Genomic DNA, 25,849 nt, shown 5'->3' with positions numbered 1-25,849 from the left:
CTCAGCGGCCATGGCTCACGGGCCCAGCTGCTCCACGGCATGTGGGATCTTCCCGGACTGGGGCACGAACCTGTGTCCCCTGCATCGGCAGGCGGACTCTCAACCACTGCGCCACCAGGGAAGCCCTAAATCTACCCTTTTAAAGATAAAATTACTACGGAAAGCCAACTGGAATCAGGCTAGGGAAACAATTTTGGTGACAAAGTAAGAATCATAAAATTATAAAATTAGGTCATACCTTTGGGTAAAAAAGCACTAAGTAAAAAAATTGATATTTTAATGAACAGATAGAAGTGACTGTATGGTTGATTGAAGAACCAGTCATACAGATCTCAGTTTAAAAGATGCCATATGAAAAGTTTAAAATGAAACTTGGTCAATTTTATTATATATAATGATAAAGAAAGAATGAATTTGGACTGTTATAGGTAATTTAATAGCAAAAACCGTAGGATTTCTCCTATTGATCAAGTACAGAATAACAATTATTTTAATATAATAAAGTTCTTATTTAAGTTTTAAGTATGATCTCCTGACAAGGTGATCTGTGCACTTGTTAGTATAGAATATGAGTATTAAAAAAAGTAAGTGTACAAATGTAGGTATTTAACAAACAAGAACTAAAAGCGTAATACTAAACTACTGAAATTCCTATTTACTAATTGTTTCTACATAAGAAATCACAGCTCTGGGTCAGCGGGACTATGGAAATACAATACTTGTCTGATATACACAGCCTTCAAAAGGTAAATCAAGCAACTATTTTTATTAGGAATCCTACTCAGGGAAATGGCTGGGTTGGCAATTATAGATAACTTACCTTGAAATTATATTCCCATTTACCTGCTTTCTAATAAAGGTAAATAAAAGAGGAGGTATTAAGTAAAATCTAAATATAAGCTTCTGTGATTTCAGTAAATATAAATCCCATATATTTTATCTACTGAAAAAAAATTCCTGATATTGTGTCTCTGAGAAACATTTGACACAGATGGATATCAAATTCATAACAAGCATTTTCTCAGTCAACTTGCTCAGTCACATGAAAAACGACTTATTTTTAGCATCATATTTTGCTTTTTTCTTTGTTGCATAGTGTTTGTTGAGCATAAGTGTTCTGTTCTAAAATTAGATTCTCACACTGTATGTAGCCTCCTGAATGTTCAAAAAGAAATGTGATTATGTGCACTTATTGCAGGAAAATACAGATTTCAAATGGATTGGAACCCAATTGCAATGAAATAGAATAATATAAGACAACTTGAATAAAAAAGAACGGATGGATGACAGACCTTTATAACAGTAATCTTTAAAATATTTCAGTGAAATGAAATATAGGTATTTTTCCCTTTTGTTTTAACTTTGTGGCAATGGACTTTCACAGCACCAAAGTGTTCAAGTAATTTTTTCAAGAGATTGTAGACCAGGTGGGGATTTTCCAGTTTTGCTAATGATGCTCAGGTTGCCCCCAAAATGAACAGGTATAAAGTGATACTGAATTAAATGCATGGTTGTGTTAAGAAATATTTAGTTAGGAAAGTGGGAAACTCCATATTTCAAATCAGAATTGGCCAAAGACATGTATTTATTACCAACAAGTTCTTAGTTTCATTCAAATAAAAGGTGAAACAATTAGATATTAATTAATTATATTATGAATACGTGTGGCTAAAATTCATAAGCAATCAGACCATACTGACAAAGTAGTTTTATGACTGCCTGTTTATCTAAGTAGACAAAATTTATTGCAGTACATCTTTCCAGTTATTAAGGAAAGGAGAAATTCTGTGTGAATACAATTTGGTACCACAAATAATTGATAATATTTAACCATTTCTTTCATTTGTAATACTGTACATTTATCTTATCAAATTGAGATAGGCTGGGACCTGGGACCCTTTGCTGCAGTGCTGCAATGCTTGCACCTGGACAAACATCTGAGCTACAAAATACAAAGAAACTATATAGGACTAAAAATAACTGTGTGCATGCTCAGGTGGGGCAAATTATGGACAAAAAGATACAGAAAGACCAAAAAAAACCCCAACTGCCACTTCTGAAGAGCTGGGAGCAAAAGCAGGGTACTGTGCATGCCCCCTGTGCACAACACCACCAAAGGGGTGGGAAAAACACCTAAGCCACCCCTCTGGCCTGACCCCTGAACACACCCCTACCCTCACCCCATATAAGGAACAAGCTTGCACCCCCCACCCTCCACCGTGGGGGAGCGAGCAAGGGAAACTTTTCACTCCTGTGGCCTTTCCAAGGTGTGGGGGGGCGTGAGCTGGTGTGTGCAGGGGGCATGGGCAGTACCCTGTCTTTGCTCCTGGCTCTTTAGAAGTGGCAGTTGGGTTTTTTGGTCTTTTTGTATTTTTTTGTCCATAATTTGCCCCAGCTGCGCATGCACACAGTTATTTTTAGTCCCTTTTAGTTTCTTTGTAATTTGTAGCTTGAGGAGACACTTGTCCAGGTGCAAGCATTGCGGCACTGCAGCAAAGGGTCCCAGGTCCCGCCTGTCTAAAGATCATCAATCATCATTTGAAAGCATCCAATTATATTTAGTTTTTCAATGACCTCAGGAAGCAAGGTAGTGTAGTGGAAAGATTGCTAGAGTTAGTGCCAGAAACCTGGGCTGTGCAGATCTAGACAAGGAATTTAAACACACTAATCTCTACTTGATTGATGTGAAAAATACAAATAATAATATTTTACAGAACTGTTGTAAGAATTGCACGAGAAAACAGATAGAATTAAAGACATTCAGTAAACTTTATTCCTTCTCTTCCCCCCCCCACTCACTTAAGTAAACAAACCAAAGCAGCTGGATAGACTCCAATTTTTGAGGCTTTATGATACCGTTAGGGGAACCACTGACTGAAACTGCACCCTGGCCAGGCCAGATAGTAACTACTTGCATGAGTTATCTTAACAACAGGAGGTCCTGATAAGGAACATGGAACTAACAAGCCACCACCAACCGGAAGAATTCAGGAAAGGCCAAATGGAGACAGGAGATGCCAGTCCATATGTCCTCCCAGAATCCTTCTCACTGGACTCCATCTTGGCTGAGTGATGCGCATACCACCAGGAAGAACCCTGAGTCAGAATGATTGGCCAGAGACAACCAGAAACTAATCCCATCACTGTAAAATCTGAGACTGTGAGCCACATGGCAGAGCAGTCCTCCTGGGTTCCCTTACCCTCCTGCTCTCCACCCAGGTGCCCCTTCTCAATAAAGTCTCTTGCTTTGTCAGCACATGTGTCTCCTCGGACAATTCATTTCCGAGTGTTAGACGAGAGCCCACTCTCGGGCCCTGGAAGGGGTCTCCCTTCCTGCAACAAATGGCGACTTTGGAGGGACCTCTTCTTTGCTATGACTGACATCCTGACCACTCAAGGTACGCGGGGAACAGCTCACCTGCCGACAGACCAGACCCAGTGGCTGCAACCGGGACCCTTTTTTTTCCCTGGTCTCCTGACGCGGATGACTGGCCAGAATGCCCCAACTGGGTAAGGAACAAGAGATTGTATTGATCTCTTTCCCCTTCCCTCTCTTTCCTCTTTTCAACCCCTCCTATCCTACCCTTTTTTCTTCTGTCCTGATCCTGTATGTAGGAGTCTGCTTGAAGGGCCTCAGCCTGAACTGAGGGTCAGAGCCTGATCACCTCTGGTGGGCAGAGAACTCGAATTCTGGTTCTGGTCTGGTCTCTTGTTTCTGGTAGGGTTGAGTTCCCATCCTCCCTTCCAGAAGCCCAGGGAAAGGTCCCATGACACCTGGGTGTCTGCAGGTGGCAGGAGACATCCATAAGGCCACCCCTTTTGTCCCCCTTCCTTCCCCTCTTCCTTCAACCTGGCCTCCTTTCCTTCCTTTGAGATTTTTGAAGACCTGAGATATTTCTATTTACTCTGTTAGTACTTGGATCTGAAGTTCTGTGTCTCTATAGGAGGTTTTCTGAGAGACTGCAATCTTGTACTTAAGCAAGTGTGTGATTAGGATGGCCGGGCCTGTGTGTGTTTTATACTTTGTGTTCTGTGTTGTGATTTATGATGGCCATTCTGCCTTGTGAAATGGGAATATGTGTGGCCACCATATTGTTTAGACTCCAGAGAAAGTTGGTTTAGGTAAAACTCCTGAAAACTGGTTCTTTTTGCATATACAGTTAGTAAAAGCAAGCTTGATCAAACGTGTTTTCAGAATTTTGACCCTAAGGGAACAAGTCCTACTAGGAGAACATGATTTTTCTCTCCCTGTGCCTTGAGACCAGGGCTCTCAGGAACTCTTATCTAGACCATCTCTAACTTCTGCAACTGAGAGGAAAATGGGAAGAAGCCTTTAAAAATTTTACTTATTCCAACTGTTATTTATAAACTAGTGAATTTTATATTGTGATACCTGATTTATGATTAAGTTTAGAAAATGAAGCTAAATCTGTCATTGTGTCTGTCTGGATATTTATGTCTCAGTATGTGTCTTTGTCTTTGGATATTAATTTGTAAATGAGCTCTGTTCAACTGACTTAAAGAAAAGTAAATGAATTTCGGGTTCACGTGAACTGGGAAATATTCAGTATTAATATCTGGTATTAATGTATAAGTTTGTCAATCTAATTGATATAGACATGTCTTTAGAGTTATCAACATTAAGTGTAATACTTTTATTGCACCTAGGTTTAATATAAGCTAAATAAAATCTTGTTACAAATCTGTTACAAATTTGTCAGCAAAAAACAAAACAAAACAAAACTCAGTGTAAAGAAACTTTTAAGGAAAGAAAATGTAAATGAGATAAGAGCTTTTAGATAAACTCTATTAAGAATAATTATGCTTTAGGAATGTCTGTCTGAAATAGTCTCTCCAGATTCTGGTAACTTGAAATTCTAGAGTTGTGCTAAATTAAGTGATGGAAGGTTATTGAATAGCTAGGTCATTCCCAAATAAGATACTGAAACATTAATTACTGAACATTGGCTTCCTTTTGCAGAGAAACAAGAGGTATTTAGGACTGTTAATAAATATGTTTGGTGCCACACTGAGATATTTTCTATAAGAAAGCACATTTTTCAAGAAATTATTTGGGTTTATGTTTACCAGTCTACAGAGTGCTGATATAAAGGACAGTCCGTGGTTGCTTAAAGAAAGTAGGATGTGTGTTTTCAGTAAAAAAGGTATGAGGCATGGAATTGCATTTTATTAAGGGAAAAGGAAGTAGGTCTGACTTACAGGTGGCTGTTTCTGAATGGAAAAATAAAGTGATGGATACAGAAAGTGATAAAAAGTTTTGTGGAAAGTGGACCCCAAGAAAAGAATTTTGTGCATGGTCAGGACTGACTGAGTTTGAAATAAATTTGATTGAGTAAATGAATTTTAAAAGTAAGCTGGTGCAAAACTTGAATTTGGCTTTTCTCTCTGTTAAGAGGACAAGTTTTCTTAAAATGTTGAACTGCCTTTGATAAAAGATTTTAAATTTCTTTACCTTTTGAGTGATCTGTTCTGTATTTGCTTTTGAAATCTTTTATTGTTACTTTGGCTAAGTGAATAATTATTGTTTCACAGTGACCTATGATATTATCTGACTGTTTTAAACCCTTTTGAATTTTTTTGACAAAAGTTCCTAAATCAAATTCTGATGAAGTCCTTTTGACCTCTAGCTAACTTTGGGATGCTTCAAAGGGCCCTGAAACATCCCAAAGAGAGATGTAAACTAATTAGGTTCATTTGGTATGTTAAATTACATGGGAACTTAATCTTCTTAGGTATATTGTGTGGTACATGTTACTAATATAGATATAGAGATTATATGGAATTCCTGAAAATCTGATATGTCCTGGTAAAATGTTATCAGTGATAATTCTAGTTATTATCTGAAAGTGTATGTCACAGCAGGAACCAAGTTACTTTGTCAGTTGCATTGTAAACAGATTTAAACGTACCTCCTGAAGTCTTTTGTCATTATAGACAGACATGTTTTCATTCTGATGCCTTTGCAAAAATGCTTCCTCTTCAAGAAGATTTATAGAAAGGACTTTTGGATAAATACAAGTTTCTGACTTTCAGATCATAATGCTGAACTGGGTAAGAAATTGAAGAATTCTAATGGGAAACCTGATGGCTTCGTAAAGCTGTTAACAAAAAGGATTAGTTACACAGGACTGAGTGAACTGGTGAATATGGTTGTAATTTTCATGTTTTCTATCTGAAAAATTACTGGTTTAAACCTGTGTTTTCCAGGTGTAAGGAAAACCTTCCCCTTACACTAATTATGACTTACAGTAATTTGGTAAATTATACCTTTGTAAGCAGAATTGAAACATTTATCTTTTCTCTCTATCTGCTCCTTCAAGAGTGAAAGCCCTTAGGTTCCCAGCAGCTTTATCAGATAAATTAGGAAGGCTACCTCAATAACAGGTACAGAAATCTCAAGGTATTTTGGGGACCTTGAAAAGGAAGGCATTCACCTAGATCTGTTAGGCAAAATCTGTGATAAGCCCTTGGCGTGACTTTCCTAGCCCTGAGAGGACTTTTAAAAGTTCAGTCCAAGACTCCGTATAAAAGTTTCAGCAAGCAAAAAACCCATATGATCAATTATAGTTATATAAATCATCAGGCCAAGTTTATTGAGACCAGACTTATTTTGCAAACAGACTAGTCTTAATTTGGTTATATTTGGTAAAAATGAGGATAATTTTAGAGAGAAAAAGATTATGTTTCAGTGAATATTAAATTCCAGTTTTGTTAATGGCGGTCTGTATTTACTAAGACTCACCTCCCAGATAGTTCCTTGCTGTTATGTATATTAATATAAAGTTTAATTGAAGGACCCTCTAAGTTTGTTTCTGAAGCTTATCTCAGTAATCTATCTTTGGATGAAGATCAGATGCCCCACAACTAGCAACCAGGGGATTATGCATGCTGGAAAAGGCATAATTGAAAGGACTATCTCCAACCTGGATGGAAGGGCCCTTATCAGGTACTCTTAACTAGCTCCTGCACAGTGAAACTGAAGGGAATTGACTCTTGGATTAATTTCCACTTACAAAGGGGACCCCTGCACCAGACTGGTCTACAGAGAGGACTGCTGACCTCAAACTCACCTTAGAACAATGCTCAAACAGAGGAGAAACTACATTCCTCCTAGGATGAGAAAAAGACAATATCAGAAATAGCTAGCCCAAGATCCTGGACCTGAGTCGTATGATCATTTATAATGTTTTCTTGATTCTTGGACCTTTGCATATGAATCAAATGCCTTTCTATCATAGGCATGATCCTATGCTAGTTTTAAAAATCAATCCAGTTGTTGGGCTTGTGGCCAGTTAACCTGTGTCTAGTACTTCTGGGTTACCTTGGTGGATTTCTCCACTCCAGGGCTCTAATTGGTTAGCTGTGAGGAAATTTACTTTCAAAAAAAAATTATAGTCATGTTCAGGTTACTATTGATATTACTAGATGGAATCCCCTCACCTGGTCAATAATGCCTGCTCTGACCCTGGCCATAAATACGAGTTTTCTTCTATTACTCAAGCTCAATCAGAGCAACAAGCAAAGTTTCAGCCAAGGAATAAAATCTCCCACAATTATGGGACGGATTTACGTAGATAACACCAGGCTACGGTAATTTAAGGTAAAAAGCTCCTCTCTGTTGGGAACAAATAAAGCATTCTAAGGATAATCAGTCTAGTAACACTAGGAAACTGCACTGGGTGCCTTATGGACAATGCCAATATATAATTTCCCTTAAAGATAGGGATTGGTACAGAACAGACTAAGTCAGATGACCTGCGATATACTGGGCTTCACCTAATGGAAGTTCTTGACTTATATTCCTACTTATGACCTCACTAATCTTCTAGCTATATTGTTTTTTATATTGCCTGTTTTACAACATTGTTGTTTCTTGTATTACCAAATGTGTAACTGAGCCTCTGATAAAATGATATGTAGTTCCATATGAGATCAATGATTGTAATAGCACAACTCTAGATATGGGATGAAGCAACAAGAGGGAATATTTTTCTGGATTGTAAGAGGCTAGTAAGACAGGTGGTCCAGAGATTTTTGGCACTGTTAATAAGACCTAGTCCAGTAATAGCACACTGAGTGGCCTATCAGCGAAATCTTCTCCAGACCTGGGAATGAGCATTCTCAGCACTGTGGGATGAAATGGTCATGAAATGCGCCCCACCCCGAAACCATGGTCGAATTTACCAAATTTATGACCATGAAGGAGCCCTGCTGACTGGAAACTGGCACTTACCATCTGCTTCTGCAAGGATTAAGTCAATGGCCACTGTGGCCACTGACCTTCAACACCCCCTGAAAGGAATTCAGGGTGGAGATCAGGAATGAGGCACTCTGTGCTCTGAGAAAAACTGGCAGAACAGGCCTTTAGATAGCTAAATACTTTCAGGAGATTTTATGAGCCCAAATTCTTATATCTTACCATATTTAGAGAAATATTAACATCATTAACGGTGACATCTGCTTTATTAAGGATAGTATTACAATTAAAAGTCAAAATGGAGTAGCTGTGGTTCAGATATCCAGTGAAATAACTAGGTGACACTATGGGTGTGATTTCAGACAAGTCCTTGTATTGCTAAGAACTTGAGTTTTCTGAGCTGTGTCAGAATTGGATGCTACCAGCCATTCTCAAAACAATGTCTGCTGGCAGCTGGTAACTGCAACCTAACTTTTTAAAGGTCTCCTCTTGTAACTGTTACATTTTAGACAATGGAATTGCTTTAGGTCATACATTAACAAAAAAAAAAGAGACATATATGGTGACCAGTAGCACCTGTTATCTATGTGTTAACACCACATTAAAAGTTAAAACCTACTTAGATAAAACTAGACAACTGGCTATGTGGCTACAAGTCTCTCCAAAGTGCCTGGTCCAGACTGGGTTTCAGGCTTATTCTCCTGAAAAGAAATGAGATTTATTTTGCCTATTAAGATTCCAGTTGTCACTCTTCCAACTACTTCTAATTTGGTCTGTTACACTAAAATGGCAGATCAAGGGACTGAGATTTTAATCATACAAGACTCAGATCCAGGACTTGGAACTCAGAAATATTTCCAATTCAGTGTCTGTTTTCCAAATTGAGGCAGGACTATGCCCCATTTTAGCAGGAAGTGGCCAGAGCTGTCATCACCCAGTTTCCTGAATTAAAACTGATAGGACTCTGTGGGGCTCTGGAATACAAATCCTTTTTTGTGTCCCCTCTTTCTTGTTTATAGGATACAGACTTCATTCAGCCTCCCAGACCTTCCCTGAGCTCCAAAGGGCAGATTCAAACAGTTGTTAATCAGGGAAGGGAGGGGATGCAAAAACAGGGGAGGAGCAGTCAAACGGGTGGTACAGCCTTGGGGCAGGGTCCTGGTTCCTCCTAAGGAGTATGCATAACAACATCTTAAGAGTTCTTCTGCCGGAACTAAGGCCCCCACCCAGGTAGAGGATGGTAATTTCAGGCTGAGCACAAGGTTCCTGGAGCCACCACCCTGTTACCTCACCACCAACCAATCAGAAGGAAGTCACACACCCTGCAGCTCTCACCCCAGATTTTGCCTTCCTCTTCTAGGCCTGGTGATGACCATCCTGTTAGACCTCCTGTTTGGCCCCTGTCTGTTTCATCTCCAACAGGCTCCAAGAGTTTCAGGCTAAATTGTTGTTACCATGAGGGTGAATGCTGGTTTTGGGCACAGAATACCTTGATTTAGATCAGGTGGAGAGAGACTTCTACTCTACTAGGCAGGACTATGCCCATTCTCAGCAGGAAGTAGTTACAGAAGAAAGAGACCTCTACCCCAATTCCTAAGAAGTATCTTGCATATGAAGTCTCTCTGGGGGAGTTATTAGGGGAACCACTGACTGAAACCACCCACCCTGGCCAGGCCCAATAGTAACCACTTATGTGAATTATCTTAACAATAGGAGGTCCTGGTAAGGAACATAGAAGTAACAAGCTACCACCAACCGGAAGAATTCGGGAAAGGTCAAAAGGAGACAGGAGACACCAGTCCATATGTCCTCCCAGAGTCCTTCTTGCTGTAATCCATCTTGGCTGAGCAATTCACTTGCCACCAGGAAGGACCCTGAGTCAGAATGATTGGCCAGAGACAACCCAGAAACTAATCCTATCACCATAAAACCCGAGACGGCGAGCCACATGGCAGAGCAGTCCTCCTGGGTTCCCTAACCCTCCTGCTCTCCATCCAGGTGCCCCTTCTCAGTGAAGTCTCTTGCTTTGTCAGCATGTGTGTCTCCTCAGACAATTCATTTCCGAGTGTTAGACGAGAGCCCACCCTCGGGCCCTGGAAAGGGTCCCCCTTCCTGTACCAATGCTGTTTCAATTTTTCTCTGGATATTTGAACAATTCTCCCATTTATGACTTGCTTTTTTAAGATTGAAAGGACTATGTGAGATAAGGTGTGGAATGTTTCAGTTGTTCACACTGTGAGATTCACATTGTATTGATAACTAGCTTTCTTTGGTTACTTTATTAGAACCTAAATCCTGCCTCAGCCATGGGTGGTGTAATCTTTGTACTTTAGCTTCCTCCTAATAAAGGCTAAAAGGAGAGAATTGAAAGGTAAATTTCAGCTCTGTAATTCTGTAAACTCCTTTTTCTGCTTTGAAAGTGCGCCACCTCAGAGGTTTCTCAAAGAAGAATTAATTTGCCCTTGATAGCCGTAGATAAAGAATTAAAGAAATAGCAAGTGCTATTTCTACTTTCCACTGGTTGTAATATGAAACTAGAGCTGCTTGGCAATTACTCCCCTTTCTCATCTCAGCACCTCTCACCCTTATGCTCCATTTCTCTCCTCTCTGTCTCCTGGAAGCCTTGTCATTTTCTAAAACATATTTATGCTTTTTCCTAACTTTGCAATATTTTTCAGTAGTGCATATAAAAAGACTAAGAAAGATAAGCAGATGTTTGGCCACTGTCTAGACTTGTCCTTCCTAAACTCTTAACATGTACGTAAATGACCTGGGGATTTTGCTAAAATACAGACTATGACTTAGTGTGTCTAGGGTGGTCTCTCAGATTTCTTATTTCCAACAAGTTCCCAGGTGATGGCACTAGTCCTAGAATTACACTTTGGGCCGCAGTTGTTGAGACTATTTTGTAGACTTAAAGTGATCATAAACATAAAACTTAAAGAAAAGGTAATTATAAAAAATAAATATTATATTTCAATTTCATTTAAAAAATCATGTCTTTCTGCTGACTTCTTCACAAATAAAATCAGTGTTTTCTTTCAAAGTTGAAATTTCCAGAAAGGCAGTGTGTTATTTTTATAATCTATTCTCATGTGTCTTCTCTACAATGATTTCTACATTTTTTAATTTGGCAAAAAAATCTACATTATGATTTAAAATTTTAAATTTAGACAAGTTGAACATCATAATTTAATACTGAAAACCTAAGCATATAGGAGAGTAAATTAAACTTATATAATTATTAAGATGATTGGATTATTTTATAAAAATAAACATTTCTCAACATTTATGACATCAGCTTTATCATGTGTGTTTTAGAAATAAAGTTTACATGCCACAGAACATAACAGTGCTCTAAAATACTGCAACAGAATAACTACTAGTTATCCAAAATAGTAAATTTACAAAAAACTATATCTTAGCTGAAGCTAGCTAATTTTTTTCACTTTTCTTTCAAAATCCCCTAATATTCAGTAATCTTGCTACTGGCTGATAAAAATATAAACAAATATACAGAATTACCAAAAATAGTTACTTCAAATAGGCAGGAATTTGAATTATGACTATAGAAACCGTTGTCACTCAAAAATTATAGAAAAGTTTAAAGATTAGATGTGGTATTCTGAAATTCTGCTTTATCTTATAAAAAATAGGTATACTCATTTCCCTTTCCTTTTAATATATGCTAGATTTCTTTGTTTTTTAGCACAAGCCCGGTAAAATCCTCGTTTCCTAGTGAAAACTAAAGAGCAACAACAACAAAGGTTTTTGTTTTAAAACTTGCATTGTTTCTCCTTTATTTATACATTTATCTGTACTTTTCCTCATTGAAGAGGTAGGGAGCTCAGGGTCCAGGATTACCCACACATATTATTGGAGGAAACAGCATCCATCCCCAGTCTTAACATAAAGGATGGTGATGGATGATAACAGTTGAAGAGAAAACTTGGTGGTTAGAGAAGATGAACAACGTATTAGGAAGGCAAGAGTCTGAATAGAACACACTGGTGCAATCAATATAGGAAGGATTCAGGGTGTTTGTCTTTTTTTTTTTTTTCTTTTTTTTTTTTTTTTTGCGGTATGCGGGCCTCTCACTGTTGTGGCCTCTCCCGTTGCGGAGCACAGGCTCCGGATGCGCAGGCCCAGCGGCCATGGCTCACGGGCCCAGCCGCTCCGCGGCATATGGGATCCTCCCAGACCGGGGCACGAACCCGTATCCCCTGCATCGGCAGGCGGACTCTCAACCACTGCGCCACCAGGGAGGCCCAGGGTGTTTGTCTTTAATAATGTCCCAGAAGAAAAATATTTGTTGTCTAAGGAGCTTGGTAATTTTGTATAAATTTTAGGGCCCAATTTTAACTCTACATAACTAGTTTCAGATCACATTAGAATTCAGTGTTTTCTTGATATTCCACTTAAGAAACTACATCTTGCAAATTAAATTGACATTCAAAAAGCGTTTAAAAGATCTTGTTAAACTATCAGTAATACCAACAACTCTGAAGGTTGGTTTTTAAAATGTTACTCTTGCAGAGTATTATAGGTTTGCATAGAACACTGCATCTGTGAAATTCTTTTATCTCTATTGTATTATTTATCTTGTAAGAATAAAGTTTACTTATCTTTGAATAAGTCACCGACCATTTAATGATGTGGAAAATGTAGCAAAGATGACCAATTCATTTTGCTAAGCTAAGAGAATGGAAAGAAATACAGCTGTTTCAATGCACCTTCCTTATGCAGAGGAAAATATTTCTTTTTTTATTAGCTCCATCTGATGGTTGATCTGGTTTTTACACACTGCCTGGCTATAAATTCCCAACAGTAATTTCATTGTTTTCTATCCCTCTCTTCTATCAGAAAAATGTGCTATATTGTGAAGATACTCCTTAGCTGATTATGTATCTAATTAATTCATTGAATTCTGAAAAGTGTTTACTAATGTAAAGAACACTAATTCATGCTAATTCTTATGGCTATTTTCTTTTTTCCTTTAAGTTGAGAAGCATAAATATCACAGATTACAACCATGTAAAATTTAAAACTTGAAAATATGAGAATATTAGTGATATTGTCCTGTATGCACATTTTCATACAGGACACACACACCTCTCAGATAGGCATGGCCTGCCCATTACCTAATTTATGTTGAGCATGTACATGGTGATAACAAAGTTTAAGCACATAAAAATGACTTTATTTTCCTTATGTATATTTTATACTAATGGCCTAGTTTGGCAAAAACCTATTTATATGATATACCATCCTAATGTTTTCAGCTATGAGCGTGCATGCTTGAAAATACAATTCTTTCAATGCAGAGAAAAAATAGCTTAGAATTTAAATTTATTTGAAATACATAACTGAGTCTAAGCATTAAATAAGAAATAAATTAAGAAAATACTATACCTCAGCATCATACTCCCATAACTGATTTCCTCTCATGTGGTGGCATTTTAACATGATTACAGGTCCATTGAGTCTAGACACATCCAAGCACAAGTCATCGGTTCTGATTTCTTTGTCAGCAGTATAAGAAAATACCTGAAAATATAAGAGTCAGCCAATAAAATAATATCTTCTTTAAAAAAAAGTTGCAGTATAGCAGATTTATCTGTGGAAGCTTTCATATCAGATAAACTTGTGTTTTCAAATGATCTCTGCTGTGTGATCTTGAGAAAGCTAGTTCATCTCTCTGCGTCCTTTTCTTCAACTACAAAATATGTACAGTGTCATGTGCTTTTTGTGAAGACTCAGTTTAACAAACTAATTATTATTATTTTTGTAATTCTAACTTTTTTTTCCTTTTTTAAATTGAAGTAATAGTTGATTTACAATGTTTAGTTTCAGGTGTAGAGCAAAGTGATGTATATGTGTTCTTTTTCAGATTCTTTCCCCTTATAGGTTATTCCAAAATATTGAGTATTATTCCCTGGGCTATACAGTAGGTCTGTGTTTGTTATCTATTTTATACATAGTAGTGTGTATATGTTAATCCCAAACTCCTGATTTATACCTTTGTATCCCTACCCCTTTCCCCTTTGGTAACTACAAGTTTGTTTTCTATGTCTGTGAGTCTGTTACTGTTTTGTAAGTAAGTTCATTTGTATCATTTTTTAGATTCAACATATAAGCAATATCATATGATATTTGTCTTTCTTTGACTTATTTCACTCAGTATGTTAATCTCTAGGTCCATCCATGTTGCTGCAAAGGCATTATTTCATTCTTTTTTATAGCTGAATAAAATTCCACTGTATTTATATACCACATCTTCTTTATCTGTTCCTCTGTCGATGGACATTTAGGATGCTTCCATATCTTGGCTATTGTAAATAGTGCTGCAGTGAAGATTAGGGTGCATGTATCTTTTCGAGTTACAGTTTTCTCTGGATATATGCCTAGGAGTGGGATTGCAGATCATATGGAAGTTCTATTTTTAGCTTTATAAGGAACTTCATACTGTTTTCCGTAGTGGCTATACCGATTTACATTTTCACCAACAGTGTAGGATGTTCCTTTTTCTCCACACCCTCTCCAGCATTTATTGTTTGTAGAGTTTTCGGTGATGGTCATTCTGACTGGTGTGAGGTGATAGCTCATTGTAGTTTTGATTTGCATTTGTCTTATAATTGGCGATGTTGTACATCTTTTCGTGTGCCTTTTGACCATCTGTATGTCTTCTTTGGAGAAATGTCTGTTTAGATGTGCCTATTTTTTGATTGGGTTGTTTCTTTTTTTGATATTGAGCTGTATGAGCTATTTGTATACTTTAGAGATTGATTTCTTATAGGTCACATTGTATGCAAATATTTTCTCCCATTCTGTAGGTTGTCTTTTTGTTTATGACTTCCTTTGCTGTACAAAAGCTTTTAAGTTTAATTAGATCCCATTTGTTTATTTTTGTTTTTATTTCGATTACTCTAGGAGATGGATCCAAAAAGGTATTGCTGCGATTTATGTGTTCTGCCTATGTTTCCTCTAGGAGTTTTATAGTATCCAGTTTCCCATTTAGGTCTTTAATCCATTTTGAGTTTATTTTTCTGTATGGTGTTAGAGGATGTTAACTAAATTATTAAATTCTTAATATTTGGTGGCATTGTATTTTCTGAACTATATTTGCCTTATAAAACTTACACAACAGGTTCAATAAAATAAAGTTTGTAAACTTTATGGAGCTCTGTAAAGGGCAATCCTTGTTGCCACCACCACATGACCAATTCCCTAAGTCTAGAGACAATGATGTTTTTCATCAGTTTCCTTTCTATAACATGAGTACATTACATAAACTTTATTAAATATTGTCAGTGGGTTTCTGAAGGTTGTAGAATTACCTTTAGAGATCTCCTTAAAGGCAGGCTCTATATTTACCTTTCTCATGTGGTTTTGGCTGGGCTTGACTATAATTCTACTCAAAATATCCAAGAAATGTCAAGGTAGATAGTAGACTCATTATTAGCTAATTCAAACTGATGCTATAATAATCTCTTATTTTGTTCCTAGTGTGAATAATTTATTTATAACATTGATTATTAAAGTTTTGTAAGGATTATTAAGTACATAATTATAAAAGTTGTTTTCTTCTGTTAGTTATGATAAGCATGCTTCAGTATTCTGTGGGTATTTGTTTTTTCTTTGCAATATCAAGAGGGAGTATGATGAGGAAGGTCATTTCAAGGTCTTTTCACTTCCCAAAGCAACCTGATGAAATCTGAGGAAGTCAGCTCTACAAATCACTTATAAACTCTGAGTCCTAGCCTGTAAGCTGACTAAGTTAGTCTTGAAATGGTTGCCTCTGTAGCACTGCTACTCAGGGCTTCTAGGAAGACTAGGAAGATCACTAAGTAGTGGTAAGAGGGAGATGCAAAGTCAGTGATGGAACCCAAGTACCCTCTTAAGCCAACATCTTAAAATGAAAATTTTCACAAAGGTTATACATTTTACTTAACGATATAAAAACTTGGAAGTGTATAAAGTTCATTTATTTAAACAATATAAAATATATTATAGATTACATGTATTGAATTCAGGAAAGATTTTCCTATCTTTGAAGTATCATGTATATGTGTATACTTTTTATACTTTTCAATGTATATACTTTTCATGGAAAAAGAATAACCAAAAGAAGAATAAAGGAAACACCCGTCTAAGATAAGTATTTGTATCCTTCCTGAACATGGTTAGTATTTTTTTAATACAATTACAAGCATATTTAATTAAATAAATGAATCTGTTAGTAAACCTTGATGTGAGAGGGTAGTTTCTAGAGAAATTTCTTTTGCCCATTATAGGATTATTTCAATGTGAAGGATAATTTTCCACTTTGAAATTGCTTTATTTTAGTTGTATACAGATGGCAATGTAAATGGAGACACCAAAGCATCCATATTCACCATTAATTTTGCATAATGAGTATAATCATGGTCTGAGCATCAATTCTCCTCAGGTCTCTAATGATAGTTTGGAAACTTGTAACTATTGAAAGTTCTAGAGAGAAGTCCACAAAGCATTCTTTGTTCCTCAATTTCTAATTTTGATTCATTTTTGGGTCAATTAATAGATATGTAATTTACATCACATTTAAGAAAGATATCTGTAGAATACTCTCTGACCCTATATATGAAACTTTCTTTCTTTGGACTTTGCAATTGAAAAAAAATTAACTGATGCATCTAGAAGTCATGGCGATTGCTGGCAAACACCAGAAGTTAGAAGCAGCAAAGAATGATTCTCCCTTACAGGTTTCAGAAAGAATATGCCCTTTCTGGCACCTTGATTTCAGACATCCAGCCTCAAGAATTGTGAGTCAATAAATTTCTTTTGTTTTAAGCCATCCAGTTTGTGATGGTTTGTTATAGCAGTTTGAGGAAACTAATACACTTCCTTTTATTCCTAATGCTGGTTGAAGCCTTTAAAAGTAATGGGATTAGTTTTCCAAATGTCACTGCAAATTTTTCAAATCTAGTGTATCTCAATATCTGGGCCTAAAATTGTACCATCCAGTTATGCTTTCCAAAAGCATCAGAGCAATCATTTTCATAATCATTTTTCCATTTAAATATATCTTTGTAAAGTGGTTCTTTACTATGACTAGATGATTTACTTTTATGTATACTTTATTGAGGTTAGATTGATTTCTGTCTCTGAACTGATGCACTCAAATGAGTTTAGGAGTAACTCCCAACATATGAAAGATGATAGCCAAGCCCAGTCTCAATTCCTTTTAATCTTAATATTTTTTCAGAGAAGGTAAACTTTTTCATTATATAACACATGCATACAGTTTGTTCTGGATTTTTCTTTTTCGGAAGTGTGTCCAGAGGTATTTTATGATTCTTCAAATATCTAAAATTGAAACAACATTTAAACATTTTTTAAAGACTGTGTGAGAATTATCTAAAATATTCTACAGTAAATTAGTACTTTACTTCACACAGTGAAAGAATGTGTCAATACATTCTTTTAAAAATTGTATCTTGCTTAAAATCCTAATGTATAGCTATTTCTTTAAAAATACTCTTATATCTTTACCCCTTTGAATAATTGCGAGCAGCATAGCAGCCATTCACAAAACCTTGTAGAGCAGCCCAAGTTGCAAACCAAGGACACTGTTCTATGTTACTGGGACCTGGACCACGCCTCCTTCAGCAAGAGGCTTGGGGACTAAACAACGTCTGCTGGCTCTGTCTCAACATAAGGTTTCCTTCCTTCTTTTATCCTTAGATAAAGAAATATTTTGCCAAAAAATATGTGTGTATTTAAAAGGCTCATATGTGTATTTGATTCAGCTTTGTTAATTATACAGGTTGTGATTTCCCTAGATTTAGTTCTGAATTTATAAAATACTTTTCCTGTTGAGTTCCTCAGGACAATATTTACTATAAAAGTTCACAGTTTGAAGAGACTCTATATGTTACTCTATGCCAGCTGCTTCACTTTCTAGATGAAGAAACTGAGGTCAGTAAAGTTACAGGGTTCACCCAATTTGCCAGAGCCTCTTAGCGAAAGAGGTCTCTCTGGACCCCAGGCTCTGTTGTCACTGTTCCTTCGCTTGACCATACTGCCCTTTACATACCCATTTTGGAGCTTTTGGCCCTCTGGGAATCCCTTTAGGTATTTGAAATACAGTCAGTTTGAGAAATCTGTTAACAACCATCCAGAAGGACAAATTATAAGAAAATAAACATCATAATAGTTTTTCCCTCGTTCTGTAAAAATAGCCCAGGAACATTTGTATTGAAATAACAAAGAAAATTGTTTAGCAATAAAAATTCAACATTTAGCAGTGATTTATTTTTTAACACCTTCTCTCTTACTATGTCACACCATCCTGATATTAGCATGGAGAATGCATAGATGGAATTGAATTCATCAATGGAGATGCCAAGCAAAGAGACTTTTGCTCTCAGACAAAAGATTTTTCTGTCTTAATTGATTTCAGATTCTGTTTATAGCCTGTTAGCCCAGTGGTTTATATAGAAGAGGGTAAGGAGATGTAGGTAGCTTCTAGCTGTGTACTCTTATCTTACATGCCTACATGGTATCTATGGTCTTTTACAGTTTTAATGCTCTAAAAGACTTGTTAAAAACAGGATGTGAGCGTGTATCTCAAGTTCAGTATTCCCAGTCTGTCCTCAGTATCACCTATGAAGGCTTAACTCTTTCCCCTTTCACTTCAATATAAGTGTGTGTAACACTCTGGTAGTTCCCTGTTTATGCTCAGCAAGTCACCTCATTCTTCCATCCCTGACCTGGTATGTGCTGATCATATCATTAGGACTATCCATTCCACTTTGCCCAGGAAAAGACCATCTCCTTAAAGTCTCAGTACATTTGTCACTTTCTTCATGTAGCGTTTTTGTAACTACTCTTACCCTGATAGCTTATCTGCACTTTATTGTAGGTATGATATCATCTGTGCATATCTTTGGAGCAGAACAGTGCTAACACAATGGGCTTTGGAAAATGACACGACCTGGGTTTGAGACCTTCCTCCACACTCTTCAGAAAGAATTACTGTGAGACTTTGACCAAATCTTACCTTTCTTATCTGGGAAAAGGGATAAAGATGCCTCCTGTTTTCTGGGCTATTTCAGAGGTTGAATGAGGTAATTCATCTAAACTGTAAACACAGTACTTAGCCCAAGTGACATCTCAGTATCAGTAATTATCTGTGCAAAATCCAGGCATATAATCTACATTTGATTACAGTTTGTCTCATCTTTTTGTTTTATTTTTTAAACCTCGCTGCCCCAGTAATAATGCTAGAGATATATTTTGAACACCTTTGGAAACAGTTCTAGGAGAAGAGTATGTGTCCAGTAATTACTTGCTGAATTTCAATGAAAGCAATTTCTCTTCGGAGTTCTTTAGTACACTTTATGGAAAACAGAGCAAGAGAATAAGGTAATAAGCAGGATGCACTAATATAATAAAATGTGACTGTTGTTTCTATTTTCTTTCTACTTCATTGTTAAATCCTCCCATTTTAAACACTACTGGTGTTAAAGTTTATGTATGTTTAATAACTTACTCTACCTTGAAAGGTTTTAAAGGAAGTCTGCAGTTCAGGAATCTATACTCAAATATTTTCCAAATATTTACTCATATTCTACTATTGTAATATTGAAGAATATAAATTGCAAATATAAGCCTAGTAGGAATTCCTTCCAAAAGATACCTCAAGAGATAATACTTGAATGGCAGATATTGTTTTTTATGTGACTGTGGTAGAATTCTCAGATGGCCCCAAGATTCTTGTCCCCTGGTGTACATGCCCTGTTTAACACCCTGCCCTTGAATGTTGGTGAGACTGTGACCATGACAGGAAAGTTACTTCATGATTACATTATATTACATAAGACTGTGTCTTTGCAGACTGAGAAAGATGGGCCCTCAGTCCTCCAACTTCAAGGAACTGAAATCTGCCAATAACCAGGAATCTTAGAGCCTTCAGTAAGATCACAGCTCTGACCAACACCTGCATTTCAGTCCTGTGAGACCCTGAGCAGAGAACCCAGCCACGTTGTGCCTGAATTTCTGACCTATAGCACTGTGAGGTAATAATTTTGTGTTGTTTTAAGCCACTTAATTGGTAGTAATTTGTTATACAACAATAGGAAACTAATACAGTGACCATCAGGTTAAAGGAGATGCATGCAAAAACTAAATTATTCTCACCATGTAGAACACCTTCTCCCATGCTATGTCTCTGTCATTTATCTATTCATTCAGTGGTTCATCCATCTATTTATTCATTGATACTTTTGAGAATGTTAAATGTTTTCAGGCTTTACCTAAACCATATAGGCCATTCATGAAACTTTGATATGCAGACATCCAAGTGAGTGCCAACATTTCTGTAAGAGTTTCCTCCACTATTCCAACCTGCTTGAACTCTGTTCTTGATGTTCTCATTGTATTGATTTTCTGTAACAAATTAGCTTTCTCTTGATGATATTCTTTCCTATGTTTTCCCCCACTGAATTATTCCTTAAACGTTTTTTATCTGAAGAACTGGCCTTCACACATATAAATTGCAAGGGAAGTAAAGTAAATTCCTGGATGGGATATTCTCCTTCAGTCATGGGCAGTTTTATACATACTTTCCCTTTATGACTACTATATCATTAGTTGGAACCATGGAGCAGCAAGATATCTGGTCTTTGAGATTCTTACTCATTTATGCCTGTGAATGTAAAATAGACATAGCAGTAATAATATATATTATTCACATGACATATATATATGTATATATATAGACTATACATTCATTTTAGTGTTTGTTTTATTAGCCACAAATTAGTGATAAAAGACTTTGTGATATCATTTCTGAATGTATTTTTACTGGTATTTTATATTATTTCAAAACTTTTCCACATACATTGTATTATTAGACACTTCCTAAAACTGGTATGTTGCATATAATTAGAGAAAAATTATATTAAATATATTAAAAAGTCTCAAAAGGCAAATTATAATGTCCTTAAGATAGCACAAAGAAACTCTTATTGTGTATCTGTTGTAACGGCATCTTATCTGTAAAGGTAAACTACCCTTTAGTTTAAATTAGACATAATTTTAAAAATTCACCTCCATATTATTAGCACAACATTGGAACTGAATCAAATAATACTGAACTTTTCTAGAAGGTTTCAAACTTAAAGAAATCCTACTTATGTCATTCATCATTGCTGCCAACTAAGATCAATTTAGTTTGGCTTCCTCCAGAAGCTGACATTGAACAGGGATTCAAGTGCAAGTAGTTTTTATTATGTAGATGATCCCAAGAAAGACCAATAGGAGTGCAGGGAAGGCAAAGCAGCCAATAAAGGGTATATTACAAATTAGTTACACTATAGATAACCGGAGCCTTATCCTGTTGGGAAACTGGCAACCAGATGGAACAAGCCTCAGATTCAGTTCCCTGGAAGGGTGAAGGACCTGGGATAATTATACCACTTGCCCTCAGCTTTTGCTTGAGGTGTGCTTCCAGGGAGTAGAGTTGATTAATTCCCCAGGTGTGACAAGGTGAGCAAAGCAGCCTCTGGCAGAGAAAACCAGCAGGCAAAGGGACAGAGATTCTGGCCTTTTGGATGTTGGGCTGGAAACAGGTGGAAGGAGAGAAAGCCAACATTTTGGGATAACCTGCCATGTGCTTGGCAAGATAGCAATCATTTTAAATATTAGTATATTAAATATGATATAGCATATATCATAAATTACACATTTCTTCAGTAACTTTTCAGGGTTAGTATTATAATTTCTTTTTTTCAAATAAGGAATGTGACGTTCAAAATGGTTAGATAAATTCCAGGTCACTCAGTTTGCAAGTGGGAGAACCTGTCTTTGATCTGTGGTCTGTCAGGCCCCAAATCCCATGCTCTTTTCACACAGTTAACATTTTGCTTCTGGGATATTTTAAAAATTAAACTCCAAACTTTATTCAGATTTAACAGGTTTTTCCTTAAATTTCCCATATGGTTCTATGTTCATTTTTCCAGGATCCCATCCAGGAAATGTGGATCCCATCCACATTACATGTAGTCATCGTATCTCCTTAGCCAACTCTGATAGATGCTCAGACTTTACTCTTTTTTGATGACTGACAGTTTTGAGGAGCACTAGTTAGGTATTTTGTGGAGTGTACCTCAGTTTGGGTTTGTCTAATGTTCACCTCATGGTTAGATTGGGGTTATAGATTTTTTGGGGGAAGATCACAAAAGTGAAGTGCCATTCTCCTCACATTTTATCAAGGGTGTATGGTATTAACATGACTCACAGCGTAGAACCTTGATCACTCACCCAAGGCAGCATTTGCCATGTTTCTCCACTGCAAAGTCACCACCACACCCTTCCATATTCTACTCTTAGAAAGCCAAGTCAGTAAGCACAGCCCACACACAAGCGGGAGGAGAGATAAATTCCATCTTCTGCAGGGGGACTTGTCTACATAAATTATTTGGAATTCTTCTGTATAGGAGATCTCAGAGATCAATATTAACATGTCCTAAAAACTTCAGTCTAAAACTGGGGGCCATGTCTTTATATCAGATTTATATGTAACACATTAAGATTCTCATAGTAAAAAATAAATCTAGCTCATGGACCACTTGTTTGGGCCACTGAAGGAAGAGAAGTTCTCTTTAGTGAGCACATTGTAACGTAATGATTTCCACCACCTAGAAATAGCACTTGGTCTCATCAGTGTGTAAGATGTGGATTGAACACTGGCCACCGTGACCTAGGGAGACCACTTTGATCATTCTTTGGTGTTACAGGGACCATACAGTGCACCTCTGAATTTGCTAGCTGCTGTTTTCTTGGGGCGGTGGGGGGGGGGGAAGTGCCTCTTAAAACAAACAATTTCTGCATATCCCAGCCAAATAAGCACATTTTACTTCTTTTAAATAAAAAGAACACGGCAAAATCTGTTTAGAAAGTTAGCAGCTAGAGAGATGGAGTAGAAGTATATCTATCTGGTAGGTTTTCATTAGAAGACTAAGATTATTTACTAGAAATTGGAATGGACGGTAGGCTGTTTCCATGGTAACCCAATGAAGCCTTTTTTTCCTTTAATGGAAAGGTGCCATTTCGGTACATACCACATGTAGCTTCCTGCTCAGTATTGGATCAAGTCCTTTGATAATAGAATAAAAGAAATGAATTGACAAAAAGTTCTATAGTCTGTCCCTGCTTGTGGTGAAATTATACTTGGGTACTAAATAACAAGAATAAAAAGCCCTTTTCATTTTGGCCACATTCACCATGCCATTTTTAATAACAAAAGTGCATGTGCAAGTATTTTCATGAGGCTGTATTAGAAATAGGTTACAAGCTATCCTTTGGCAACCTTTGCACTCTGAAAGATTATTGCTCCTTTTGTCCCCTCAAGTAAAAATTTCCTTGCTTGACATTTACATTCTATTAAAATCTTAGCTCCACTACTTATAAAACTTAATTTTCCACTCTCCCTAGTGCAGGCCTTCCACTCCATTTACGCTAGTGTCCTCGCTGTCCTTGCACACACTCCATTCTCTGTGCTCCCTGACAGCTTTGTGAAGCATTTTAGACCCACTCCTGTCCTCATCAGACCTTTTCTCTGAATGCCTTCTGTATAATAGTACAAATATTCTTTGTTTCAAGAATAATTGTTTTGTATTCCCATTCAGATTGAGGGTAGGGATTGTGTGCCCATTTACAAAAATGGTAATATAATAAAAAGAATCCAAGTATGATGCCAGTATAAATACTTGTCCATAGAATATTATTAATTTTATAATTAGTATTATAAAATTATTGTCTCTGGGTGAACCATGTACTTGGAGTAAAAAAGGAAAGAAAAACCTGCTTCTGAGGAGGCAAACAACTCTTCCAATACTCAGTGCAGCATGAAAGTCTCTTAGGGTTGCTCATGGAAAGGACTCTATGTCATGTAACAAACAGCATCTTCCCTACTTCCTTATACACAAAAAGAAGTTTGAGTTTTAAGTGTATATTTATCTCCTCTTGGTGCCCGTATATTACTGGGTATATACATATATGGTGTTCAATGAATTACTGATTAATAGATTCTTTTTTCTTTAAGTCATTACTTTTTTGTGACTGGCAGGTTGCTCAAAATTTTCACGTTGTTCTATCTTCTAAAAACATTTGTTCTCTAAATTTTTTTCCCCTAAATTCAAGCTTTCTAAATTCGTGTCCCTGTCACTGGACTGCAGGTTTCACAAATCATCTGGACTTATCTCTTGCCTATCTAGCAATAGAGATAAAGAATATTAACTGATGAACATCGAGTTCAACCATATCAATTTACAGATTAGAAATTGAGGGCCAGAAAGGACAAGGGACTTCATAACACCTGTGCTATGGACTGAATGTCACCCCACCACCCCACCACCCCAATACCCCAATTCATATGTTGAGCTATAATTCCCAGTGTGATGGTATTTGGAGGTGGTGTATTTGGGAAGTAATTAGGTTCAGATGAGGTCATGAGGGTGGGGCCCTGTGATGGGATTAGTGCCTTTATAAGCAGAAGAAGAGATCAGAGCTTGCTTGCTCTCTGTCATTTGAAGAAACAGCAAGAAGGTGGCTGTGTGCAAGCCAGAAAGAGGGCCCTCCCCAGAACATGACCATGCTGGCACCCTCATTTAAGACTTCCAGCCTCAAGAACTGTGAGAAAATAAATGTCTGTTGTTTAATCCACCCAGTCTATGGTATTGTGTTCTAGCAGTCCAAGCAGACTAAGAGTCACAGAGGGATTTTGACACTCAGGTCCTCTGATGTTAACTTTTCACCAAAGCTGACTCAGATCAAGTATGGTGTAGTGTAGTAGGGTATATGAGTGTATAACCTAATTATGATACCTTCCTCTCAGGTTTATTGTGAGACTCAAATTATATATACATAGTTAAAACACCTGCAAATGTTTACTATAGGAGTAGTGTTCAATATAATTTCCACCCCCATCACTGCCATAGGCTTTTGGGAAGAAGCATTCATAATATACCAATAAAGAACTTAAAAGATATTAATAACTAAACCAACTCATACTGCTGATACATGCTTTAATTTAGTGTAAGATGCAATTAATCCTAGAAAAATATAGAAAAAATTGTTTCATGCAAAGAAGAAATATTGGCTTACTTCCATATAAATAAAAACAATAGTTTGTAAAGATGAGGCTAGACTGTTAACTAGGAGAAATACCTAATAAAAATTAGAAAGATTTGTTCTTCATAGTTTATACAGAAAAATGATGACAATTCCATGATATCTTAGGTATAATTTTTTAATTTGATACAAAGAATGTATAATTAGGGTCATTAAAATATGGAAGATATTTTGTTATCTTGTCACTATTGTTATATCAAGATTTCTAACAACAAGGCAAAATATATATGGGATATATAGTTATTTGGGAACAAATGAAATATTTAAAACATTTTGTTTTCAGCCATGTAAGTGTATAAGCTTGCATTTGATTAGTCTCCTCATTTTGGGTTATCCTCAATAAAATCTTGTATATGATGACATCTTTTAAAAATTGGTGAGCTTTAAGCAAAGAATGCCTTAAAAATCTTGGTGCTATAAAAATATTATACCTGACATTTTATTTGGCTTGCA

The 25,849-nt window shown here is 36.7% G+C and overlaps 1 protein-coding gene across 2 annotated transcripts in view; it reads right to left on the bottom strand.

The window, feature by feature from the left end:
• The window catches only part of GALNT13 (polypeptide N-acetylgalactosaminyltransferase 13), a gene marked incomplete at its 3' end in the record, with an annotated part of 475,438 nt that overhangs the window by 7,467 nt on the left and 442,122 nt on the right, over positions 1-25,849 (bottom strand). For both annotated transcript variants that reach the window (XM_082631233.1, XM_082631232.1), the window contains exon 10: positions 13,631-13,765. In XM_082631233.1, the coding sequence (XP_082487359.1) occupies positions 13,631-13,765 (135 nt within the window). The remainder of the gene's footprint in view (positions 1-13,630; positions 13,766-25,849) is intronic.

This window comes from Mesoplodon mirus, assembly GCF_964341445.2.
Source record: "Mesoplodon mirus genome assembly, chromosome: 8".
In the NCBI taxonomy this organism is placed as follows: domain Eukaryota; kingdom Metazoa; phylum Chordata; class Mammalia; order Artiodactyla; family Ziphiidae; genus Mesoplodon; species Mesoplodon mirus.
This window is presented reverse-complemented; position numbering and strand designations above follow the sequence as displayed.